Source organism: Hyla sarda, chromosome 2 (assembly GCF_029499605.1).
Source record: "Hyla sarda isolate aHylSar1 chromosome 2, aHylSar1.hap1, whole genome shotgun sequence".
Classification (NCBI taxonomy): domain Eukaryota; kingdom Metazoa; phylum Chordata; class Amphibia; order Anura; family Hylidae; genus Hyla; species Hyla sarda.
Genome location: NC_079190.1, coordinates 260,966,322 through 260,992,098, shown reverse-complemented (window position 1 = coordinate 260,992,098; position 25,777 = coordinate 260,966,322). Strand labels below are relative to the sequence as shown.

The window sequence follows — 25,777 nt, the reverse complement described above, 5'->3', positions numbered from 1 at the left end:
ATATGTTTCATAAAATCTGTATAAATGTAATGATGTTTATTGGTTTTTGGAATATGTGCAATTTTATTGTAAATATTATTACCTTTATAAGACATTTATTGTACAGTATGTTTTCTACATACAGTACATTCTCATTGATATACAATACAGGGCCTCTACATACATTACAGATGAATCAAACATTAAATTGATATTCAACAGGTTACACTGTGTTTATTTTATTAGCATGTGGTGTATTATATTTTTCAGATTAAAGTTGGCAACTTCTGTACATTTATATTAAGGTATGATACATGTCATCCCCTATACACACAGCAAATGTATACAGTAATATAGTGTATCGCATTAAAGTATAATACATTCATATATTCATATAATACAGTAATCTACACAAAGGTTTCATGAAGATTACATTTATATAAGGATACAGTACATGGCATTGTCATAGAGTACATTCATATGAATATATACAGTAGTTCATGTAATCTTCTTACGGTTTTGACAGATTATATTCATATGAAGATATAGTACATGGCCTCTGCATACAGTACATTCATATCAACATATATAGTAGTACCTATAATCTTCTTACAGTTTTGACAGATTATATTAAATATGAAGATAAAGTACATGGTATACAATACATTCATATAAGCATAATCTGCATACAGTATTGCTATAGATCAGTATAAAGTCTCTAAATCAGAATGTTATCAGTCCTTTCCATAGGTCGTAGTATTATTTAGAAGGCAGTATTAAGTGTTGTACAACTGAATCCTTCCTCCACACGCAGTGAGTCAGCTCAGCCCCAATCAAAAAGACTAAGAGAAAGCCACAGACGCTGTACAGGGTTTAGACATCAAAGATCAGGTGATCATCCCCATCTACTCTGTAAATGACTGCGTTGTCTTTTTTCTCCAGTTGACTTAGAACTCTTTGAGGCCTTGTACACACAACCACATGACCACAGTCAGTACAGCGTTGAAATCTTAACACTGTCTGCAACTTTCAGCACCACATCTAATATTATCAAACCAACCTATTTGTTTGCGGAAAAAAGAAAGGTAATGTTTCTTCATAAACTTCTCATACTCGATCATTTTTCTCCTCCCTCTCCCTCTCTCTCTCTCTCTAAGCTTTAACATCCATGTCTCGCTTGTGTTCTATTCTGTGGAAAGAAAAATCATGCTGCAAATTAGTGGTTGCACATTCCTGTGGCCATACAAACTCAGAGACACTCATTGTCTTTAGGGAACTGCCTATTGTATGCTATTGAATTTATTTTTTCCTCTTCTTTCTGCCAGTTAAGTCTAAACCACAAGGAATAAACTGTCGCCTTCAAGTAGGCCACCAGCATGGAGCCCAGTCATCCCTTCGACCCGTTTGCTGCATTTACCAATGGCTTTTTCCGTGGTGAGTAGTATTTTTTTTAAACATATGAATAGGGGCATAGCTTTCTGCAAGATAATTACCAGATGCATTCGTCTACTGTATATATTGTGGGGTCTGATGTTATTTACTAGACTCATGCCAGGTTGAGGTTTAGGAAGTGGTTGGAATATAAGTCCAGAAGAAGTAAAGCAAAGCTTTTGTTTCACAGTTTTTCTACAGTGTCTTTTGAGCTTTGCTTGTATTTCTTTATATTATTTCCTATACGCAACTTTTTAATGCTGGAATGTTTTTTTTGCATGCTCAATCTCGGCAATAAAGAAAGTGCCTTATCACTGATAAAACTGTATGTATGGAAAGTTATAGTGGTTTTAACAGAATTGTTCATTAGCAGCTAAAACAAACCAAGAATAGGGCATTATGGCAAAGAAAAGGTCTGTTTCTGCACGGCTTCACATCTTATCAAAATATAGACTGTTTTACTATTATTCTCCACAAATTTGCAGATTACAGATTATTGTTGCTATTTCTATCTTGGTGAAAACTAAAAGGAGTGATCACCGGATGTCGGACATTTCTACCATCTACCTTATTCTATTTTATAGCCATTGCATACAGTATTATTACTGTTAATGTTATTGTACAGAATTCCTTAATATGTTTCTTAAATTATTTTGATACTAGATTTACAGTTTTATTTATTTTTAAAAAATGAAGAAAGAAAATTAAAACTTAAAAAAACAAAACCACAACACGATAACATTAAGTGTTTAATAGCGATGGATGACTTTCACGTGATTCATACAAATTATCTGACTGCCCCATGGACTCAGAAGGTATCCCCCCCCCCCCCCAAATGTAAAATTAGCAATAGTTGTCAAGGGAGTTTTTCTTTCAGTTTCTCATAGATAATACAGTTACATATGAGACTTGATGGATTTGACTGGTCTTTTATTTTGACCTATTTATTAACTATATAACTATGGTGCATTATGGGAATTTGTCATCAGAAAATATATATTATTTAAATTCAGTTTTAATGTTAAACATATTTTTCAAGATTTATTTTACTATCTATATATTAAGTATACGTGTAGTCTTGCAATTTTTATTCTGGACACAAGGCCTAATAATAAACTGACACTTCCTGTTTGGTAGAGATCACTTCAGTGAGATTACAGCGAATGGTTTCACCAGTGCCTAGAAAATGATCCCATGTGAATAGGGTCTGGTCCAGTCTATTGTGTCTTTGTCCTTGGGGCTTTCTGTAAAGTATATCTCTAACTGCAAGCTGGCTGCCCCATAATAATGTACTGAAATAAGATATAAAAAAAAGTAATAAAGAAAAAAGAAAAAAAAGAAACAGATAAAAAAAAACATGTTTTGGGTCTGGATTTAATCACTGTTAAGGGGTACTCCAGTCTAGATAAACTGGGGCTCTGTTCAGGAGATCACGGGGGTCACCGAGCTCAGACTCCTAGTAATCGAACACTGTGGATAGGGGATAAGTTTATTTAAGGTAGAGATCCCAAATAAAGCTTGCCCAATATATTGAGATAGGATTTAATGGAGTTTGAAGATGCCTGTGCCCTCTTTAGTAAATCTATCACATGATTCAGTGCAAATACTGTAGTTTTCGCACTAGCTCAAATTATTGGCACTTTTTCTATACCAGCATCTATGTGTAGTAGAGGTGCAAGTTTTTTCTAAAAATGTTTGTGACTTTTTTAAATGCTACATGTCATAAACATGTTTAAATTCTGACCAAGCAGTAAGCCACACTCGTTTTTTTTACTCCCCTTTTACAAACTTATATGCATGGCAGAAATGGCTATAATTCAGATTTAGCCACCCAAGAGATAAACCTCTAAGGGTAAACTGTTTCTTGGGTAACACAGGTTTGTGGAGTTGTGGGAATTATATATATGCAGATATGCTGTTCCCTTGCGTGCAGAACCTGCAGAATAGATTCTCATATATAAAATGTAAAAAGATCCATAAAGATTCTTCTGCAGTCAGTCCTGTTTACCACAGAATTTTGAAGCTGCAGAACTGATCAAACTATCCTTAAGCTTTACTTAGGCAGGGTTCACACCTCGATTTGTGCCCCTGGGGCATGTATGTATCCCGAATCCTGTCAAAATGACACACTGAATTATCCATGCACAGACAGGCACAGAGCCCATTTATTTCAATGGTCTGAGCGTAGTTGGTTAGTGACTACGTTCAGGTCATTTTCTGAACGTATCTGGGTTTCATCTCGGACTGTAAAGTGCTGCAAAGCACACTTGTCAGTCCAAGCCAAAACATGTATTCACCCAGAAACCTACCCGAACCTAGTCACTAGGTTAATTGTAATTAATGTGGCTCATGCCTGTTCCCACCTAGATACGTCAGCATGTCAATTGGACAGTTTCCAGATGTATCTGTGCCTCGGAGGCTCTAATTGTTGTCTGAACAAGCACTTGTATATAATATTTGTATCTATGGTTTGTAGTTTTTACTAATAATTCACCAATCGCCACTGTAATGCCAAGTCAAATTTACAACAAGTTTTATAACTTACCTGAGTAATCATTGACACTTTATCTTAAATGGGGTTGTCCCAGCATGCTCATTACAGTTTTCTACGCTCCTCTGACCTCGGCAAACAGGGCAGAGCAACAGAGAAGTCCAGAAGGAACAAGCTGGGACAACCCCTTTAACAAAGTATTAACCTTTTTTGTGTAAAATTGCTTCTCAAAGATACTTGCTTCATTGCCTCTGATTGCATTATTATATGAGTTCTAGTGTAGACTTACTGCAGTTAATGGCATATTGATAAGATATACCAAAAATGTCTGATCATGTCTGATAAGGCTCTTGTACCGCTTTCAAAATGCCTGTTATGGGGAAATTTCCTTGTGGCCTGTTTGAAAGTAATAAAGTGATCACTGATTTATTGATATTTCTATAATAAAAGATTTTTTTTTTTCATTTATTGTTTTTGGTAACACAGCCCATTTTGGCCTTAAAGGGGTACTCCGCCCCTAGACATCTTATCCCCTATCCAAAGGATAGGGGATAAGATGTCAGATAGCGGGGGTCCCGCTGCTGGGGACCCCCGGGATCTCGGCTGCAGCACCCACCTCAACGGATTCCGGCAACGCTGGAGGCATCGGATCCCGACCACGCGAGCGGAAGAGCGTGACGTTAAGACTTGCATTGAGGGGCAGGGCGTGATGTGACACGGGGGGCGGAGTCGTGATGTCACGCTCTTCCGCTCGCGTGGTCGGGATCCGAAGCCTCCAGCGTTGCCGGAAGCCGTTGCCGGAAGTCTCAGTCAGATTCACAAACTTTTGTTTTGTACTTTTTATGTCCCCATAGTGGACTATTTATATCAATCAAAAGATTGCAGATACTGAACAGTGCTATGCATTGGCATAACACTGATCAGTATTATCCGCAATCTTCTTCTCTCGTCTGTTCGATCTCAGATCAGATGAAAAGACCCTGGGATAACAGTCGGAGCAGGTAAGGGGACCTTCGGCCGCCATGTTGTATGATCGGATCCCCGCAATCCGATGCATCCTGATGCGTTACCATTTACGTCCTGTGTCATTATGGGGCTACTATCACTTAATCTTCTGGTAATAAAAAGTGAATGTGTCCTCCCTAAATATTTTGGGTAAACATAAATATCTAGGCATTAGCCATTTTAACATCCCAGATACTTTAGGAGACATATTCAAAAACTTGCTCAGGTTTTCTTAGACAAGACAGTCAAAGGTAAAAAAATTCTCCTGTTGTTTGAAAACCTTGAGCAGTTTACACGGTGTGCTCAGTCTACACCACTCCTGTGGTGTTTTAGTTTAATGATGTTTTTTTGGCACAATTTAAGCCACACCTCCTTATCAGCCCCTTTTTCCAATTTCCATAAGTGTCTGGCTAAGTCTTATTAATCTCTTTGTAAAGTATTTTTTTTATAGGGAAGTTTTTGTTGTTATCATGTTAGACTACATGGCTACCTTAGGTCAGAATAATTTTTGCTGTTAAAAACAGTTCAGGGAAAGATGGCTGTACTAAACCCAAAATGATCAGAAAACAGAAATAGATGATAGAAAAAAGAACATGCTTCACTATCTGGCAGTAATCTGTAAAAATAAAATAAAATTAGATGAACATTACTGTAATTACCATAAAAATTTTCATTTTTCCACACAAGCAAAAATAAACGTATAGACTGAAAAATAAACAAAACAATAATGAGACTGTCCCCTGGAAACTAAGTTAAATACCTACTGTATTCATGTAACCACCACAGTAAATGTGGAAACAAGGACAGGATCTCCTATCACAATACTGTATAATTTGCTTAGAAAAGCTGCACCGTTTCAGTGGAATCATCATAATAACTTGGCCTTTAGCTGGAAACAGGGCTCCAGGTCATCGAGGTGGTCCCTGGTGGCTTCCCCCTGCCCCACTGACCTTCATTAATAAAGGTTGGAATGATGATTCCTCTAAAATGGTGCATCTATTGAGTGTAAATTATACAGCATTGGAGCTTTTCCTGCTTCATGCTGCCCGTGGTTCAAACAGCATGAAATTAGTGAAGGGTTCCCTTTAATGGCACATTTTTTTTCTAGATATGGGGGGGGGGGGGGAATTAGGGAATTACTAACCATAAAATTCAGGGGAGGAACGGCTACTAACTATAAAATGCCAGTTACAGGTTGTCCCTACCTAAAGATAAACTATATTATACATATATTATAAGCTTGTTACTGGATTGAGAGCCAGTCTATTTGTTTCCCATATCTTTCAGTTGATATGCCTGTTCTTAGGACCAAGTCCATTTTAACCTTAAAGGGGTACTCCGGCGCTGGAGTGTTTTTGTAGTATGTTGTGTATGTGGTTGTGCTTCATTTATGTGCTTTTTTCGTTGTGGGCATGCCTTACAGTTTCTGTGCAATCTTACCTTTTTTCCTCGGCGGAAGTATTGTAGTTTTGCTGGTTTAGCCTTGCTCACGACCCCGTTTTTTTTTCTCTGTTCGGCGGCCATATTGCGTTCGTGACCTCACACTTTGCATCCTCTGGGTCTCCTCCTTGCCGCCCCCCTTGTTTGAATATTCATAGCGTTTTCCTTAGTTCCTCCTTGTTGGGTTGTGCCTTTCTATGTTTCGAAGCTCCTCATTTGTTGTTTCCTGTCCAATAATCTCTATTCTTAGTGTCATGTGATAGGCGTCTCTTCTCCTCCGTGATGCTTCGCTGTAACTGTGATGTTTGGTTGCACCACAGCGCTGCCGACGTCATGTTTTCACTTTGCGCATGCGCTTAATGTTCGGCTATAATATTTGTAAATTATCTAGTTGGGTTCAGCTGTTTCTGCAGATGTTTATTCGCTCGCGTTTTAGTGATGCTGCTGCAAAGGTGATTGGCCATTATAGCTGGAACGCAAGCGCAAACAGGTTAGGCTGCACGCAAGGTCCCACACACATGCCCACTGGAAAAATGAAAACAAAAGGGTGGATTCGGGGTGGGGAAAACATGGTAAGCAGAAGGCAGGGGGGCAACAAAAGCATAGGGAAGGGAGGGAAATAAAGGGAAGCCCAGCCCAACAAATCATAATAACGCCACCTACAATAGCACCCAAAACACGTGATGTGCCCGCAAACGCTCATGGGAAAGGAAGTTTACTTGCGCAAAAACACCAGAAGAAGGGGAGAATGTACAACTCAGGTGTGACGCGAAAATAAACGCATTAGACACGCAAACACAGCGCAACACGTCAGACAACTGTAGGGTAAGTAAAACAGGCAGGAGAGGGCATAAGGTTGAAAAAAAAACATAACAACGCCGGAGTACCCCTTTAAGGACCAGGCCAATTTTACTTTTGCATTTTAGTTTTTTCCTCCTCGCCTTCTAAAATCCATAACTCTTTTATAATTCCATCTACAGACCCATATAAGGGCTTGTTTTTTGCGTGACCAATTGTAATTTGTAATGAATCCTCTCATTTTACCATAAAATGTACAGCGAACCCAAAAAAATAATTTTTTTAGGGAGGAAATTTAAATGAAAACCACAATTTTGCACATTTTGGAGGGTTTCGTTTTCACACTGTACACTTTATGGTAAAAATGACATGTGTTGTTTATTCTGTGGGTCAATACGATTAAAATGATACCCACTTTTTGTAAAAAAAAACTTTTTGTACAAAATCAGTAATCTAAAACCGCCCTATTTTAAAAACCTATAACTTTTTCATTTTTCCGTATATAGGGCAGTATGAGGGCTAATTTTTTGCACCGTCATCTGTACTTTTTATCAATACCACATTTGCATATATAAAACTTTTCGATCATTTTTTATTACGTTTTTTTTGGGAATAAAATGGGACAAAAAAGCATCATTTTTGGACTTTAAAATTTTTTTTGTGTTTACGCCGTTCACGGTAGGGGATCATTAACATTACATTTTGATAGTTTGGACATTTATCCAAATATGTTTATAAAAAAGAATAATGTATTCTTTTTGGGGGTAAAACGTGAAAAACTGACAATTATCATTTTTACTGGGGGACGGGATTTTTCGCTTTTTTTTTACTTTTTTTTTTTTAATTTTCAACTTTTTTTTTACACTTTTTATGTCCCCATAGGGGACTATCTATAGCAATCATTTTATTGCTAATACTGTTCAGTGCTATGCATAGGACATGACACTGATCAGTATTATTGGCTATCTCCTGCTCTGGTCTGCTCGATCTCAGACCAGAGCAGGAGATGCTGGGAGATGGACGGAGGCAGGTGAGGGGACCTCCGTCCGCCATTACAGAGGATCAGATCACCGCGGCAGCGCTGCGGGCGATACAATCATCTATTTTAACATGTGCATTGCCGCAGATGCTGTGATCTGCACTGATCACGGCATCTGAGGGGTTAATGGCGGACATCCGTGTGATTGCGGATGTCGGCCATTACGGGCGGGTCCCCGGCTGCTGATTGCATCCAGAACCTGCCGTGTATGATGCGAGCACCACTCCCATGCATCTTTAGCAAAGGCTGTTTGGTGATTCATCACCGAATATAAGTTCATCCAATCTCTTCACGCTCCATGATTGTCTCTTTAGGGTAGAGTCACATGTGACATATTTTTCTGCATATTTGCTGCTGCATATTTTCCTACCCCTTAAATTCAAAGGCTCTAAATGAATGCTGGGTGCTCCAGGGAGATAGCAGGGGTCCCAGCGGTGGGCCCCCCCGTGGTCAGACATCTTATCCCCTATCCGGACATTTCCACACGCGACGATACCATATATGTTTATTTTTATTTACACTGTGTTTTTTTTTTATGGGAAAAGGGGGGGATTCAAACTTTTATTAGGGGAGGGGTTAAATGATCTTTATTCACTTTTTTTTCACTTTTTTTTTGCAGTGTTATAGCTCCCATAGGGTCCTATAACACTGCACACATTTATCTTTTACATTGATCACTGGTTTCTCATAGGAAACCAGTGATCGATGATTCTGCCGCTTGACTGCTCATGCCTGGATCTCAGGCACTCAGCAGTCATTCGGCGATCAGACAGCGAGGAGGCAGGTAGGGACCCTCCGGCTGTCCTGTAAGCTGTTCGGGATGCCACGATTTCACCGCGGCTATCCCGAACAGCTCCCTGAGCTAACCGGCATGCTTTCACTTTAGACGCGGCGTTCAACTTTGAACGCCGTGTCTGAAGGGTTAATAGCGCGCGGCACTGCGATCAATGCCGCGCACTATTAGACACGGGTCCCGGCCGTTGTTAGAGGCCGGGCCCGACCCGCTATGACGTGGGGCCAAGCCGTGGCCCTGCGTTATAGATCGGGATCGGACACATGACGTTCCCGTACGTCATGTGTCCTTAAGAGGTTAAAAAATATCCTGGGACTTTTACCACATACATATCGTTCCACTCAGCTTGGTGGGGTGCTGACATACCATTGTCATAAGAAGATAGCTCTCTGCATTGTGTAGGGGCTGTCCGTGCTGGAATATTGCAGCTGAGATCCCAATAAAGTGAATGCAGCACATCCTTTATCACATTGGTACTTGAGTGGAGATAACTGCTTTGTAGGGATTTACTACCTTTTTACTGCCTGTGTATGTCAATCACCTGTAATGACAACTAGGGGTCTGATCATATTGACAGCCAAAGGCCAAAGAGAGCTACCAATATTTCACTCCACTCTGGTAAGCAGAGTCTCACCCTTCCCCTGTGACTTCACCTGAGCCTACTGCAAGGTTGGTTGGACTTGGCTTCCAGGGGCCCAGGTTGCATCTTGAGAACATAAAGATGGAATAATGGTTCTACACAGGAGGTGTTTGTATTGCTGAATTAGTACCAGGAGAGCACATTAAGACACAGTCAGTAGACAAAGAGATAAACAGTAAAACAGTGATGTTGCAAAGGTGAGAAGCCAGAAGAGCATGTGCCTACAAAATCATCAGAAAATTTGTTTGAGCACACGGTCTGAAGACCAAAGCAAGGAGGGCATGCATACATAAATAAGCAGGGACACAGTCCAAAGAGTCAGTAGCAAGAACAGTAATACTTTAAAACACAGTGCAGAATAAACAGCCAAGAAATACTTTAATCACAATTATTTACTCTAGGTGAGTGCCTTAACTACCCCATTTGTGAGGGTCGGGGTTTTTGTTTAAGGTCCCATGCAAATCAATGGGAAATGTATGTTTTCACATAACTTCTGTACGGCTGGAGATATTTCAATACCTGGTACACATCTTACAGTTTGGGATATGAGGACGGGATAGAAGGTCGGGATAGGAGGTCGAGATAGGAAGTCAAGATAGGAGGACGGGATGGTCGGGATAGGAGATCGAGATAGGAGGTCGAGTTAGGAGGTCGGGATAGGAGGTCAGGATAGGAGGACGGGATAGGAGGACAGGATAGGAGGTCGACATAGGAGGTCGGGATAGGAGGTCGTGGTATGGACGGGATATGTGGTTGGGATATGACAACAATATATGGGGATGGGATATGAAGTCAAAAGCTTCCTCCTTTGTTGATTTAATTTTCTCAATATTCCAATATATTTTCAACTCAGCTTACAACACATTTCTGAAAGACAAACATACCTTCTCTCCAACCGAATATAAAGTATTCCTCTTTGGAGAGTTTGGGGATTTTTTCAGGTTTAATTGGACTTGATCCCAAACTGTGCACGGATTGTTAGTCTCTATGTTTGTCTCTAGAAAAAGAACCACAGTGGGGATAAAAACAAACTTATAAAGAACAACAGGTACTGTTAGAATTATAATGTTGGCTATTTATGGCAAATGTATGGCAAATCATTCTGGAAATCATTCTGCTTATTAATCTCATAAAACCTTATTGTTTTAGAGTCTAGTCTAGACTCTTAGGGGAGCTTGGTGTAGCTAATGTGTTGTCCAACAACGTGTAAGAAGGAAAGGAGTGATGCATAGCGCACTGCTGTATACAATATAGGAGCCTGAACTCCCATAACTCTCCTGAGGCTAAGTTTCCACTTTTTTCTTTTTTAAACGCTTAAGGACCACGGGTTTTTCCGTTTTTGCACTTTCATTTTTCCTCCTCACCATTTAAAAATCATAACCCTTTCAATTTTGCACCTAAAAATCCATATGATGGCTTATTTTTTGCACCACCAATTCTACTTTGCAGTGACATTAGTCATTTTACCCAAAAATCTACAGCGAAACGGGAAAAAAAATCATTGTGCGATGAAATTGAAGAAAAAACGCCATTTTGTAAATTTTGGGGGCTTCTGTTTCTACGCAGTCCATTTTTCGGTAAAAATGACACCTTATCTTTATTCTGTAGGTCCATACGATTAAAATTATACCCTACTTATATAGGTTGGATTTTTTTGTACTTCTGTAAAAAATCATAACTACATGCAGAAAAATGTATACGTTTAAAATGCATATGGGGCGGTATGAGGGCTAATGTTTTGCGCTGTGATCTGAAGTTTTTATTGGTACTGTTTTTGTATTGATCTGACTTTTTGATCGCTTTTTATTCATTTTTTCATGATATAAAAAGTGACCAAAAATATGTTATTTTGGACTTTGGAATTTTTTTGCGCGTACGCCATTGACCGTGCGGTTTAATTAATGATATATTTTTATAGTTCGGACATTTATGCACACGGCGATACCACATGTTTATATTTATTTTTATTTACATGGTGTTTTTTTTATGGGAAAAGGGGGGTGATTTGAACTTTTATTAAGGAAAGGGATAAATCACATTTATTAACTTTTTTTACACTTTTTTTTTTGCAGTGTTATAGCTCCCATAGGGACCTATAACACTGCACACACTGATTGCCAGCACTGTTCCCTGCAAAGCCATAGCTTTGCAATGATCAGCGTTGTCGGCGGTCGATTGCTCAAGCCTGAATCTCAGGCTTGGAGCAATCAATCGCCGAGGGGACACGCCAGAGGCAGGTAAGAGGACCTCCGCTCGTGTCACAGCTGATCGGGAGACCGCATTTTGACTGCGGTAGTCCCGATCAGCCCCGCTGAGCAGCCGGGCAGCTTTCACTTTTGTTTTAGACGTGGCGTTCAAGGGTTAATAGCACGCGGCCCCGTGATCGCTGCCGTGCGCTATTATCCCCGGGTCCCGGCATCAGATACATGCCAGGACCGACCCGATATGACGCGGGGTCACCGCGTGACCCCGCGTTATATCGCGGGATCCGGCCAAGGAGGTAAATATATGTCCTTGGTTGTTAAGGGGTTAAAACACCAACACTGCTGCACTTTTTCAGCGAAAAAACTATGCAGCCAGATTTTGGCTAAACCTACTTGGCTTTTTTTGAGTTTTACATTTTTTTCCCCTGACTGGCAGTTTTCCCAAATCACAGCCTGCTAAGACTATGGCATTTTTTTTCAAGCTTGTAGTAGGGATGAGCTGGGCAGGAGATATAAAATGTCTATCTGCGGGGACAGCTTGGTCCCGCTACGAGCAGAGACAGTAATTATGAGTGCACTATGCAACGCTGAATACTGTATTGCTGGTCGAGATATGCCTTTTTAGTAAACCATTGTTGACTTTATGTATTTTTTATTAGCCATATCAGAATTGGGGTTATTTAGTTTAGAAAAAAGAAGGCTTAGGGGAGACCTAATAACTATGTATAAATATAGGGGACCGTACAGATATCTCTCCCATGATCTATTCATACCCAGGACTGTATCTATAACAAGGGAGCATCCTCTACGTCTAGAGGAAAGAAGGTTTCTAAACCAGCACAGATGGGGGTTCTTTACTGTAAGAGCAGTGAGACTGTGGAACTCTCTGCCAGAGGAGATGGTCATGGTGAATTGTGTAAAAGAGTTCAAAAGGGGTCTGGATGCATTTTTGGAGAGTAAGAACATTGCTGGTTATGTATACTAGATTTAAAGGGACAGAACATTGATCCAGGGATTTATTCTGATGCCATATTTGGAGTCAGTAAGGAACTTTTACCTCTAGTATGAGGGTTTTTTGCCTTCCTCTGGATCAACTCAGTAGGGACTCATTAGGGACAGTGAGTTTCCTGCTTGAAGTTTGAGCTACGGCAAAATTTTCGCCAAAGCGCAAACTCCTAGCGGGAAACTCAGTGTTAACCTGCCAGTGTGAATGTACCCTAAAAACACTACACTACACTAACACATAATAAAGGATAAAACACTATATATACACCCCCTTACACTGTCCTCCCCCCAATAAAAATGAAAAATGTATTGTACGGCAGTGTTTCCAAAATAGAGCCTCCAGCTCTTGCAAAACAACAACTCCCAGCATTTCCGGACAGCCACTGACTGTCCAGGCATGCTGGGAGTTTAGCAACAGCTGGAGGCACCCTGTCTGGGAATCACAGCGTAGAATACCCCTATGTCCACCCCTATGCAATCCCTAATCCAGTCCTCAAATGCGCATGGTGCTCTCTCACTTAGGAGCCCTGTCGTATATCAAGGAAAAAGTTTTGGGCCACATATGGGGTATCTCCGTACTCGGTAGCAATTGCACTGCAAATTTTGGGGGCTTTTTCTCCTTTTACCCCTTATGAAAAGGAAAAGTTGGGGTCTACACTAGCCTGTTAGTGTAAAAAAATTAAAATGTTTACACTAACATGCTGGTGTTTCTCCATACTTTTTATTTTCACAAGCGGTAAAAGCAAAAAAGGACCCCCAAAATTTGTAACCCTATTTCTTCTGAGTAAGAAAATACCTCATATGTGGATGTAAAGTGCTCTGCGGGTGAACTACAAGGCTCAGAAGAGAAGGAGCGCTTTTGGGCTTTTGAAGAGAAAATTTGTCCGGAATTTAAGGCCATGTGTGTTTACAAAGCCCCCGTAGTGCCAGAACAATAGACCCCCCTGCCCCCACATGTGACCCCATTTTGGAAACTTCACCCCTCATGTAATGTAATAAGGGGGGCAGTGAGCACTTACTCCCCACAGGTGTCTGACAGATTTTTGGAACAGTGGTCCGTGAAAATGAAAAATGTAATTTTTCATTTGCACAGCCCACTGTTCCAAAGATCTGTCAAACGCCAGTGGGGTGTAAAAACTCACTGCACCCCTTATAAAATTCTGTGAGGGGTGTAGTTTCCAATGGGGTCACATGTGGGGGGGGGGGGGGTCCACTGTTCTGGCACCACATGGGGCTTTGTAAACGCACATGGCCCCTGTTTTCCATTCCAAGGAAATTCTCTTTCCAAAAGCTCAATGGCGCTCCTCCTCTTCTGAGCATTGTAGTGCACTAGCAGAGCACTTGATGTCCACACATGGGGTATTTCCATACTCAGAAGAAATGGGGTTACAAATTTTGGGGGTCATTTTCTCCTATTACCCCTTGTAAAAATTTAACATTTGGGGAAAAACCAGCATTTTATTGAAATTTTTTTTTTTCATTTACACATCCAACTTTAACAAAAAGTCAGCAAACACCTGTGAGGTGTTAAGGCTCACTGTACCTCTTGTTACGTTCCTTGAGGGGTGTAGTTTCCAAAATAGTATGCCATGTGGGGGGGGGGGGTTGCTGTTCTGGCACCATAGGGGCTTCCTTAATGCGACATGCCCCCCAAAAACCATTTCAACAAAATTTGCTTTCCAAAATCCAAATGTGACTCCTTCTCTTCTCAACATTGTAGTGCACCAGCAGAGCATTTGTCGTCCACACATGGGGTATTTCCATATTCAAAAGACATGGGGTTACAAATTTTGCACACCTTTCCTTTTGTTTGATTTAAAAAAAAATTAAGTACATATATTTAATCCTAAGAAAAGTAAAGTTTTAGCTAATGCATATCCTCAATACTTATTTGTGGTCTGATGGTGAGGAATGTCTGTAACTGGAGAGCAGCACCATAAACATGTTTTTCACTATCCATATTTGTGTAGTGTTGGTATGGCACAATGGTCAATCTACTCTGATGCATCAGGCATTGGTGGGTGGAAATTCTGGCTGATCCATGCCTGATTCATCTTCACAAAGGTCAGTCTCTCCACATTTTTTGTGGACAGGCAAGTTCTCCTTGAGATGACTATGGCCCCCTCCGCACTAAACACTCCGTTTGATGGCACACTAGTGGCTGGGCAGGTCAGCTTTTCCAGGGCAAACTTTGCTAGTTGCGGCTGTACACTCAGGCTGCTGCGGATGGAGCTGGTACTGCTCCTGCCACCCCACCCCTACCCAGCAGCCATGGCAGTGGAAGGTGACCAGCCATTGTTTCCAACACGTTTTGTAGTAGATCAAGCAGTGGAATGACGTTGTTTATCCCATAATTCTGGCGACTGACTAATATTGTGGCTTACTCAAAAGGCCTGGGCAAACGGCAGGTGTCACGCATGAGCTGCCACTGGTTGACATTGAAGTTACACAGGGTAGTCCCCCTACCCGCTTGGATCATCAAAAAATAGGTTATGGCTTTTCTCTGTTCGTATAGTTGGTCCAACATATGGAGGGTGGCATTCCAACGTGTGGAAACGTCGCAAATCAGCCTATGTTGGGGGATGCCGTTCTGACGTTGCAGCTCAAGGAGGGTGTGCTTTTCGGCGTACGAGTGGCTGAAGTGCATGCAAAGTTTCCTTCCCATTGTTAAGATGTCTTGCAGATGGGGAACACTTCAGTAACCGCTTGACAACCAGATTTAACACGTGTGCCATGCAGTGTGCAAAACGGCCACACCGCTGAGTAGCTGATTTTCCCACCAACAGTGCGCACTGATACTGCTGCTGACTGCTACTGCCGCTGACTCCAGGAACCCCTGTTTCACTACCTCCCGGGAAAATAGGCTGCCAAGAAGCAGGTGGTCTACCCCGGGCACGTTTGGCTGCAGACTTTCCACTTCTGCAACCATGCTGACTGCCAACCATGCTACCACCTTGCTTGCTTAGCTGCTGCCTCACCGGCAACCTGCAACCCTCTTCTCCTGATGATGATGAAGTCCCTTCTGCACCCAGCTCCTGTTACGCCGAGCGCTCCGGGTCCCTGCTCCTCCCCGAAGTGCTTGCGGCGTTTCTCTCCCTGCAGCGCCCCGGTCAGACCCGCTGACCGGGAGCGCTGCACTGACATGGCCGGCGGGGATGCGATTCGCATAGCGGGACGCGCCCGCCCGCGAATCGCATCCCAGGTCACTAACCTGTCCCGGTCCCCGGCTGTCATGCTCTGGCGCGCGCGGCTCCGCTCTCTAGGGCGCGCGCGCGCCAGCGCTCTGAGATTTAAAGGGCCAGTGCACCAATGATGGTGCCTGGCCCAATCACCCTGATTAGCTTGCACCTGTTCCTTGCCCTACTTATACCTCACTTCCCCTGCACTCCCTCGCCGGATCTTGTTGCCTTGTGCCTTGAGAAAGCTTTACTGTGTTACCCATACTGTGTTCCAGACCTCCTGCTATTCCACCATTGACTACGAACCTTGCCGCCTGTCCCGACCTTCTGCTACGTCTGACCTTGCTCTTGTCTACTCCCTTGTACCGCGCTTATCTCAGCAGTCAGAGAGGTTGAGCCTTTGCCAGTGGATACGACCTGGTTGCTACCGCCGCTGCAAGACCATCCCGCTTTGCGGCGGGCTCTGGTGAATACCAGTAGCAACTTAGAACCGGTCCACTGACACGGTCCATGCCAATCCCTCTCTGGCACAGAGGATCCACCTCCAGCCTGCCGAATCGTGACAGTAGATCCGGCCATGGATCCCGCTGAGGTTCCCCTGCCAGTTGTCTCTGACCTCACCACGGTGGTCGCCCAGCAATCTCGACAGATCGCCCATCTAAGTTACCAGCTGTCGGAAGTGTCCACCATGGTACATCAACTTCAGTCGCAGCTACAGCATCTGCAACAGCAGCTACCATCTCCTCCAACAGCTCCTGCACCTCCTCCGCAGCGAGTGGCCGCTCCTAACCTCCGCTTGTCCCTGCCGGACAAATTTGATGGGGACTCTAGACTCTGCCGTGGTTTTCTGTCACAATGTTCCCTACATTTGGAGATGTTGTCGGACCAATTTCCTACAGAACGGTCGAAGGTGGCTTTCGTGGTCAGTCTCCTGTCTGGGAAGGCTTTGTCTTGGGCCACACCGCTCTGGGACTGCGATGACCCTGTCACCGCCTCTGTACACTCCTTCTTCTCTGAGGTTCGCAGTGTCTTCGAGGAACCAGCCCGAGCTTCTTCTGCCGAGACTGCCCTGCTGCACCTGGTCCAGGGTAATTCTTCAGTAGGCGAGTACGCCATCCGATTTCGTACTCTCGCTTCCGAATTATCTTGGAACAACGAGGCTCTCTGCGCGACCTTTAAAAAAGGCCTATCCAGTAACATCAAAGATGTGCTGGCCGCATGAGAGATTCCTGCCAGCCTGCATGAACTTATCCATTTGGCCACCTGCATTGACATGCGTTTTTCGGAAAGACACCAGGAACTCCGCCAGGAAAAAGACCTTAATCCCTGGGCACCTCTCTCTCGGTATCCCTTGCAATCTTCCCCTGTGCCTCCCGCCGAGGAGCCTATGCAAGTAGATCGGTCTCGCCTGACTATTGAAGAGAGGTCTCGCCGTAGGGATAAAAATCTATGTCTGTACTGCGCTAGTACCGAACATTTCTTGGTGAATTGCCCTATTCGTCCTCCACGTCTGGAAAATGCACGCACGCAACCTGCTCATGTGGGCCTGGCGTCTCTGGATACGGAGTCTGCTTCTCCATCTCTCTCTGTGCCCGTACGGATTTCTCCTTCTGCCAACTCCTCCTTTTCTGCTGTGGCCGTCTTGGACTCTGGTTCTTCTGGAAATTTTATTCTGGCCTCTTTGCTTGATACGTACTGCATCCCGGTGACCCGTCTCATCAAGCCGCTCTATATTTCTTCGGTCAACGGGGTCAAGCTGCACTGCACTGTGCGTTATCGCACAGTGCCCCTGCTTATGAACATTGGACCACATCTCGAGGAAATTGAATTTTTGGTTTTGCCCGGCTGTACCTCTGAAATCCTCCTCGGTCTGCCATGGCTCCAACACCATTCTCCCACCCTTGACTGGACCACCGGGGAGATCAAGAATTGGGGTCCTGCTTGCCGCAAGGAGTGCCTCACGTCTGCTCCCAGCCCCGTCTGTCGGTCCTCAGTGTCTCCTCCTGTGCCTGGTCTCCCCAAGGCCTGTCAGGACTGTGCCGTGCCCCCTCATAGTCCCCGTCCTGGTGACACTCCGCCCCGTGCCAAGCCTCACCCTCTGCCCCCCCTCCCCATTCCCACTCCTTCTGACCGGTCTGCCATTCATGTTTATACCCAGGACTTCACTGTCCCCCAGAAGGAGACTCTACAATCGCTCCCGATGTCCTCGTCCTCTGTGGAGCGACATCCCGACAAAAAGAGGGGGAAACCTAAGGGGGGGGTACTGTTACGTCGAGCGCTCCGGGTCCCTGCTCCTCCCCGAAGCGCTCGCGGCGTTTCTCTCCCTGCAGCGCCCCGGTCAGACCCGCTGACCGGGAGCGCTGCACTGACATGGCCGGCGGGGATGCGATTCGCATAGCGGGACGCGCCCGCCCGCGAATCGCATCCCAGGTCACTTACCTGTCCCGGTCCCCGGCTGTCATGCTCTGGCGCGCGCGGCTCCGCTCTCTAGGGCGCGCGCGCGCCAGCGCTCTGAGATTTAAAGGGCCAGTGCACCAATGATGGTGCCTGGCCCAATCACCCTGATTAGCTTGCACCTGTTCCTTGCCCTACTTATACCTCACTTCCCCTGCACTCCCTCGCCGGATCTTGTTGCCTTGTGCCTTGAGAAAGCTTTACTGTGTTACCCATACTGTGCTCCAGACCTCCTGCTATTCCACCATTGACTACGAACCTTGCCGCCTGTCCCGACCTTCTGCTACGTCTGACCTTGCTCTTGTCTACTCCCTTGTACCGCGCTTATCTCAGCAGTCAGAGAGGTTGAGCCGTTGCCAGTGGATACGACCTGGTTGCTACCGCCGCTGCAAGACCATCCCGCTTTGCGGCGGGCTCTGGTGAATACCAGTAGCAACTTAGAACCGGTCCACTGACACGGTCCACGCCAATCCCTCTCTGGCACAGAGGATCCACCTCCAGCCTGCCGAATCGTGACAGCTCCCAAGTGCGATCGGCTTGATCATCATCATCATCGAGTTGTGTCTGCTGGAGGAAGCACGGTGAAGCGTGCGAAACCGAATCTGTTGCCTGTTTGTCCCCCCACTGCACATCCCTGTACCCCGTATCAGTGAGCATGCTTTTGTACCGCTAACGCAATAAAGAAGAAAGAAAAAGTGGTGAGTCAGCCGATCTATCTTTTACCTTGCTATATGTATAAGATGTGTCTGCACGTCACTAATGTCCTCTTCAGGTTCCTCAACAGTGTCGTCTTCAGGAGCCTGAACGCTCACTACACCACCTCCCAAGCCACTCTCCTCATCACTACTTGCCCACTGAGCATAGAATTGGCGGATGTCTCCTCCATTTCTTGGCTGGGCAGTAGCTGCTGACTGTCCTCTAGATCGTCCTCACTAAATAGTGGAGCTGAACCCACAGCATAAGATACTTTTGTGAGGGAGGGAACAGCATAGGACAGAGGCAATGGGATGACAGGGACTGCTCCCAGGCCATGCCAACTGAGGGTTGTGTCTGCGGAAGCCACCGACTGTTGACTGGGGTGACAGATGTCACTTGTGATGAAGTGTAATGACCGTGTTAACCAATCGATGACGGCAGATGGGTTGCTTGTCGAGACACAATCTCTAGCTGATACCGGGAGCTCAGGCCTCCTGCTGCGACTCTTGCTGCCACTCGCCCCTAATCTGCTGCGACCTCTTCCTGATAAATTTAGGCCTCTGCCACTCCTCTGTGCATGTCCTGGCACTTCTCTGCCTGACATACTTAGTGCGTATATGAGGGGAGTACAATACGCTCCACTTCGCTTAAAAAAGTATTCATGTACAACACTAGCCTTGCTTTCACAGTATCTAGGCCCTTGAGACTTTAACAGAAACAAAATAGTACACCACTTAGATGTACGTATGTGGTATGCACTTATGAGGGGAGGACAATGTGCTCCAGTACGCTTAAAAAAATATTTGTGTAGAACACCAGCCGGTGAGTATTTTTGCCTGGACTTTCACAGTATCTAGGCCCTTGAGACTTTACCAGGAAGAAAATAGTGCTCCACTTAGATGTACGTATGTGGTATGCACTTATGAGGGGAGGACAATGCGCCACAGTATGCTTAAAAAAGTTTTTGTGTACAACACCTGCCGGTGTGTACTTTTGCCTGGCCTTTCACAGTATTTAGGCCCTTGAGACTTTAACAGGAACAAAATAGGACACCACTTACATGTACTTATGAGGGGAGGACAATGCACTCCAGTACGCTTAAAGGGGTATTCCGGGATTTTTTTTTATTTGACTATGCTACAAGGGCTGTAAAGTTAGTGTAGTTCATAATATAGTGTCTTTACCTGTGTGTGACGGTTTTCTCACAATTCTTATGTGATTTTCACCCCAATATTTATTTTTAACAGCATACAAAATGACTGCTCTCTCTGAATTTTTCCCAGCTTGCAATGCGGTCAACACCTGACTCACTAGTCAGCTGATGACAGGGAACCTGTCTGCTTCAATGGGTGGAGGGATCAATCTGCAACTAATGCAACAGCTGTAGGCATCCTGTTTAGTTTCAATGGGTGGGGTAGCTGATGTGTAGGAAGGAGGAAAATGGTATCACAGGATTTGTAGGCAAACAAGAAAACAGGAAATACAAGTTCACAGAAAGCTAACCACAGTGTTATGGTAATCTCACGGCATAGCCATTTAGCCCAAGACAAGCGCAGATCCTTCCTAAGCATGTCCATTACTGTCTGCCAGGTATGTACTAAAATCACCTTATGCTGGATAACCCCTTTAAAAAAGTATTTGTGTACAACACCAGCCGGTGAATTCTTTTGCCTTGCATTTCACAGTATCTAGGCCCTTGAGACTTTAACAGGAACGAAATAGTACACCACTTAGATGTATGTATGTGGTATGCACTTATGAGGGGAGGACAATGCGCCACAGTACGCTTAAAAAAATATTTGTTTACAACACCAGCAGTACACACCAGTGCTGCAGAACACAGTCGCTGTGTACTACACCCAAAATTGCGCTTTCTCTCTCAATCTCACTCCCTTCCCTATCAGTGCTTCTAGGCAGGATTTGTGATTGAGCTGAATGGCTGCTGTTCTGTGCAACACACTGCTCTCTGTCCCTCTCTGTAATAGAACGCTGAAGTGACTGGGAGGTGAATTGCTGCAGTAAGAATGCTTTTCTGTGCAACACATACTGCTCTCTGTCCCTCTGTGCAACAGAACGCTGATGTGAAAGAGGTGAATTGCTGCTGGAAAAAAGATTTTCTGATCAACACACAGCGCTGTCTGTCCCTATCTATCTCTCTGCAATGAAAGGCTGAAGTGACTGTCCGCAATATGGCTGTCGATTATATAGGGCTGTGACATCACAGGGTTGACTGGCTGCTGATAGGCTGCATGCTGCATGTGATTGAGGGTCATCCCCCCTACCCTTGTTCCCACCTTTCCAGGATTCCTTGTCCCATGTCCTCACATGTGGATCTACCATTTTAGATGCCCTGGAGCCTGGACTGCACTAAATGGAGTTTAATGAAGAAATTCACGTGATCGAATCGTGCCGATATTCGCATTCGTTGTGAATCGAATTTTTCCTGAAATTCGTAATGAATTCTTATTTGTCAGATTCGATTCGCTCATCCCTAATTACAACCTCTGGAAAGCTTCATAATAAAGATTGATATATATAAAAGATTATTGCGTGAAATGTAACCTGTAACATGTAAATCAGTTATAATAATATAAAATATGTTAAATTGTTTTAAGGCTATTATGTCTTTCACATCGTCTGTGAGAATGTGTTCCCCAGTTTCACATGCAGTATAGCCATTTGCTGACACATTATATTGAATTGGGAACACTTTGACAGTATGGAGATGTATCTGTCCTTTAGATCATGTTAGTCAGTACATAACTAGTGAATGATATAGAAACTGTGTGCCTAAGCTCTTCTGAGAATTTTCATTGATTTACCAAAGCTTGTTTGGTAATTTCCTTTATCATGTTGAGTCAGTTTCAGAAGATGCTTGTCTGGAAAGTTAGCACCTGCTGGAAGCTCTGGTATACCTATCTACAGAGATGAAGGGTACCTGTGTGAGCTGCACACAGCGCTGGAGGCTCCGAGTCTGAAGCCTCATGACCACGGGGCTGTAGTATCGTGACTTCATGACTCCGCCCCCATGTGACGTCACATCCTGCCCCTAAATGCAAGTCTATGGGAGTGTCTTCCAATATGGCGAGGAATATATTGGTATAAGAGCACGAGGTAGGGGACCCCATTGCTGTGCCAAGGATCTGCTTAAAATATTACCCGGATGGGAAGACATTATTTTCTAAAATGAACCGTAAAGAGTCTGCAACGGAATGAATAAATGCTGGCGATTTATTTGTCAAACCCAAAAGGTTTCTGACAGCCTGTACACCCGTTTATATGGGTGTACAGTTTATACCCAGGTTGCCACTGAAATTAGTCCAGAATTTTAATTAGGTCACCCATACGTAGGCGCAATCAGTCAATCTATGTAACTGGACAGAAATTCTGTTGGTGAACCAATCCCCGAGACAATAGAACGTCCCGGGGGGCTGGCTCACCGATTTGTGAACCTTGGGCAAAATGTACCATGATGGTATCCTAGGATTCTTTGGTAAGAGACGTTCTGCTGTCTTTTTACTGATAACTCCTTTTTTCTATGTAAGTACGTAAATGTGTTCTCAACTTATTCAGTATTTGTGTTGTTGGATCTGATTTTAATTTACTGTAAATCATGATGTTACCTAACTGATTATTGGCTTCACTATTGTGATCTTCCTTTTTCCACTATACTACAGATTCCCCTTTATCTGATTTAATAACCTCTTAATGACCCATGACGTATGCATACGTCATTGGTCCCGGTCCTGCGATATAAAGCGGGGTCACACGGTGACCCCGCATCATATCGTGGCGGGCCCGGCGTCATAGTGAAGCCGGGACCCGCCTCTAATAGCGCGCGGCACTGATCGCTGTACCGCGCGCTATTAACCCTTTAGCCGCGCGCTCAAAGCTGAGCCGCGCGGCTAAAAACGAAAGTAAAAGTGCCCGGCTAGCTCAGGGAGCTGTTCGGGATCGCCGCGGTATAACCGCGGCATCCCGAACAGCTGTAGCACAGGAGGAGGTCTTCTTACCTTCCTTCCTGCAGTCCGATCGCCGAATGAATGCTTCAAGCCTGAGATCCAGGCTTGAGCATTCAATCGCCGAAAACACTGATTGATCCATTCCTATGGAGATGGATCAATCAGTGTAAAAGATCAGTAAATGCAATGTTATAGCCCCTTATGGGAGCTATAATGTTGCATAAGAAAAGTGTAAAAAAATCATTAACCCCTTCAATTATCCCTTCCCCTAATAAAAGTTTAAATCACCCGGCATTTCCAAAAATAAAAAAAACATTATGTAAATAATAATAAAAATAAACATATGTGGTATCGCTGCGTGCGGAAATGTCCGATTTATAAAAATATACCGCTTTTTAAACCGCTCGTTCAATGGCATACGCGCAAAAAAATTCCAAAGTCCAAAATAGCGCATTTTTGATCACTTTTTATACCACAAAAAAGTGAATAAAAAGTGATCAAAAAGTCTGATCAGAACAAAAATGGTACCGCTAAAAACTTCAGATGACGGCGCAAAAAATGAGTCCTCAAAGCGCCCTGAACACAGAAAAATAAAAAAGTTATAGGGGTCAAAAGATGACCATTTTAAACGTATAAATTTTCCTGCATGTATTCATGATTTTTTTCGGAAGTGATACAAATTCAAACCTATACAAGTAGGGTATCATTTTAACCGTATGGACCTACAGAATAAAGATAAGGTATCATTTTTGACAAAAAATGTACTGCGTAAAAATAGAAGCCCCCAAAACGTACAAAATAGTGTTTTTTCATAAATTTTGTCGCACATTGATTTTTTTTCCCGTTTCACCGTAGATTTTTGGGTAAAATGACTAATGTCATTACAAAGTAGAATTAGTGACGCAAAAATTAAGCCATTATATATAATTTTAGGTGAAAATTTTTAAGAGTTATGATTTTTTAAAGTTAAGGAGGAAAAATTGAAAATGAAAAAACGGAAAAAGCCCGGGTCCTTAAGGGGTTAATGACAATGTTCTCCTTATCACTCAGAAAATCTAAAGCAGTTTTTTCTTCTTTTGAAATATTAAGTATCGGTTGCAGATATAATAACGCTTTTATCTCTTTCTGTACACTGTTATTAAATAAGTCTAGGGGACTACCTGATGTTATAGGGGGGATTAAATTTAGAGGGATTACCTCCACTAAAGTAGTCATCAGTATCTCTATCCTCTGTGGTCACCTCAAAATCCATCAAATCTAGTAGACAGATTTTCTTTATCTTTCTTGTCAAATTCTCGAGGTACACTAAAACCCAAAGGACCAATGGTACATGTCATTTTACCTTCAATTAATTCCGTAGTATTGCCATTAGAATTATTTGCAAAAACATTTTTAAATTTACTTTGCGTACTCCCTTAAAAAAGTCCTCTTAAAACCATTAAAAATCAAAGGGTTCTTTCAACCCAAAGTTTAACCCTTTATTGAGGACTGTCAACATAGGTTCAGTCAGTTCCACATCAGTAAGATTTAGGACGATATTCTCACTGAGAACTAGTCTCTCCATGTTACTGTCTTGCATCTTGGGGTTCTTTTCTTAATTTCTCTCTGATTTTCTCTTCCCCCTCCTGGTCTTAGTTCTAAAGGGACTGTACATGTAGTATTTGATGTTGCAATATTGTTTTCCACTTCTGATTCAGCTGAACCACTGCTCTCTGATTCCATTGTCATATAATCTTTACTTTTTCTCTTTTTTCTATTCTTTTGTGTCACATTTCTTTTATACATTTTCTAGGGATTAATGTTTTATTTCCATTCCATGTGAACACTTGATGGGTGTCAAAATCTTTTTTATCCCTGATAAACTTGTCTTGTTTGGTGTCTTTGATAGTAGCTTGTATTACAGTTAACTTTTTTTCCAGGTTTTGTGAGACAGACGCAAATTGTTGCTTGGTCAGTTTTGCCCTTAGTTCACACTTTGCTTTACACAAATCTAGTGTAATCTGTTCATATTCTGCGATATTCCTTTCCAGGACTAGTTTCTGAACTTGAAGGCAATGATTTAAATGTAGATCATCCCAAGCTTGTAAGAAATTCATGTCATCTACAAACTGAGATGGAAGTGTATATATTCTTAAACCTGGCGGCATTCCGATTATTTTCAACATAAGCCTTTAATGAATTGACTGTCCAGTAGAGACAAATCTATTTTTTTGCTAGTGCATTAACTTAATATTCCAATGATCTTGTGCTTAGCACTAAGATTTTGTCTCTTTGTTCACAACTAGCAAAAAACAACCCCACATTCTCATGCTGGGAGTGTCCATATCAGCGTTTTTAGACACTTTTTCACAGTGTGCTCAGAGTAGTAAAGCAAAGTACAGAAAATGATTCCTTAATAGAATATACTCGGCACCACTGTATATGTCATGTGTCCCTTCTGTGGACGTATATCCACACTCCCTTCAGGGTGGCGAAACTGACTGGCGGTACTCACTGATGGAATAGCAAGTATAATGATGAACGTTTTTTCAACAAGATAGAAAATTAGTGCACTCACCCACGTCAGGTCTTCTTAATTCTTTATTACAGAAATAACAAAAATCAGTTCTTTGACAGGACAGATGCAACGGTGGGGTTGCTTCCCTTTTAACGGTGACCGTT

The 25,777-nt window shown here is 43.1% G+C and overlaps 1 protein-coding gene across 3 annotated transcripts in view; it reads left to right on the top strand.

The window, feature by feature from the left end:
- Positions 1-259: 259 nt before the first annotated feature.
- RUNX3 (RUNX family transcription factor 3) overlaps positions 260-25,777 on the top strand; it is a 210,778-nt gene continuing 185,260 nt past the window's right edge. Inside the window, exons 1-3 of one of the 3 annotated variants that reach the window (XM_056560589.1) lie at positions 260-284; positions 922-1,064; positions 1,305-1,413. In XM_056560589.1, coding sequence (XP_056416564.1) covers positions 1,356-1,413 — 58 coding nt within the window. In that variant the 5' untranslated portion in view covers positions 260-284; positions 922-1,064; positions 1,305-1,355. Of the gene's footprint in view, positions 285-708; positions 1,414-25,777 lie in introns of those variants that run through there. The other 2 variants (XM_056560588.1, XM_056560590.1) reach the window with 2 other exon arrangements.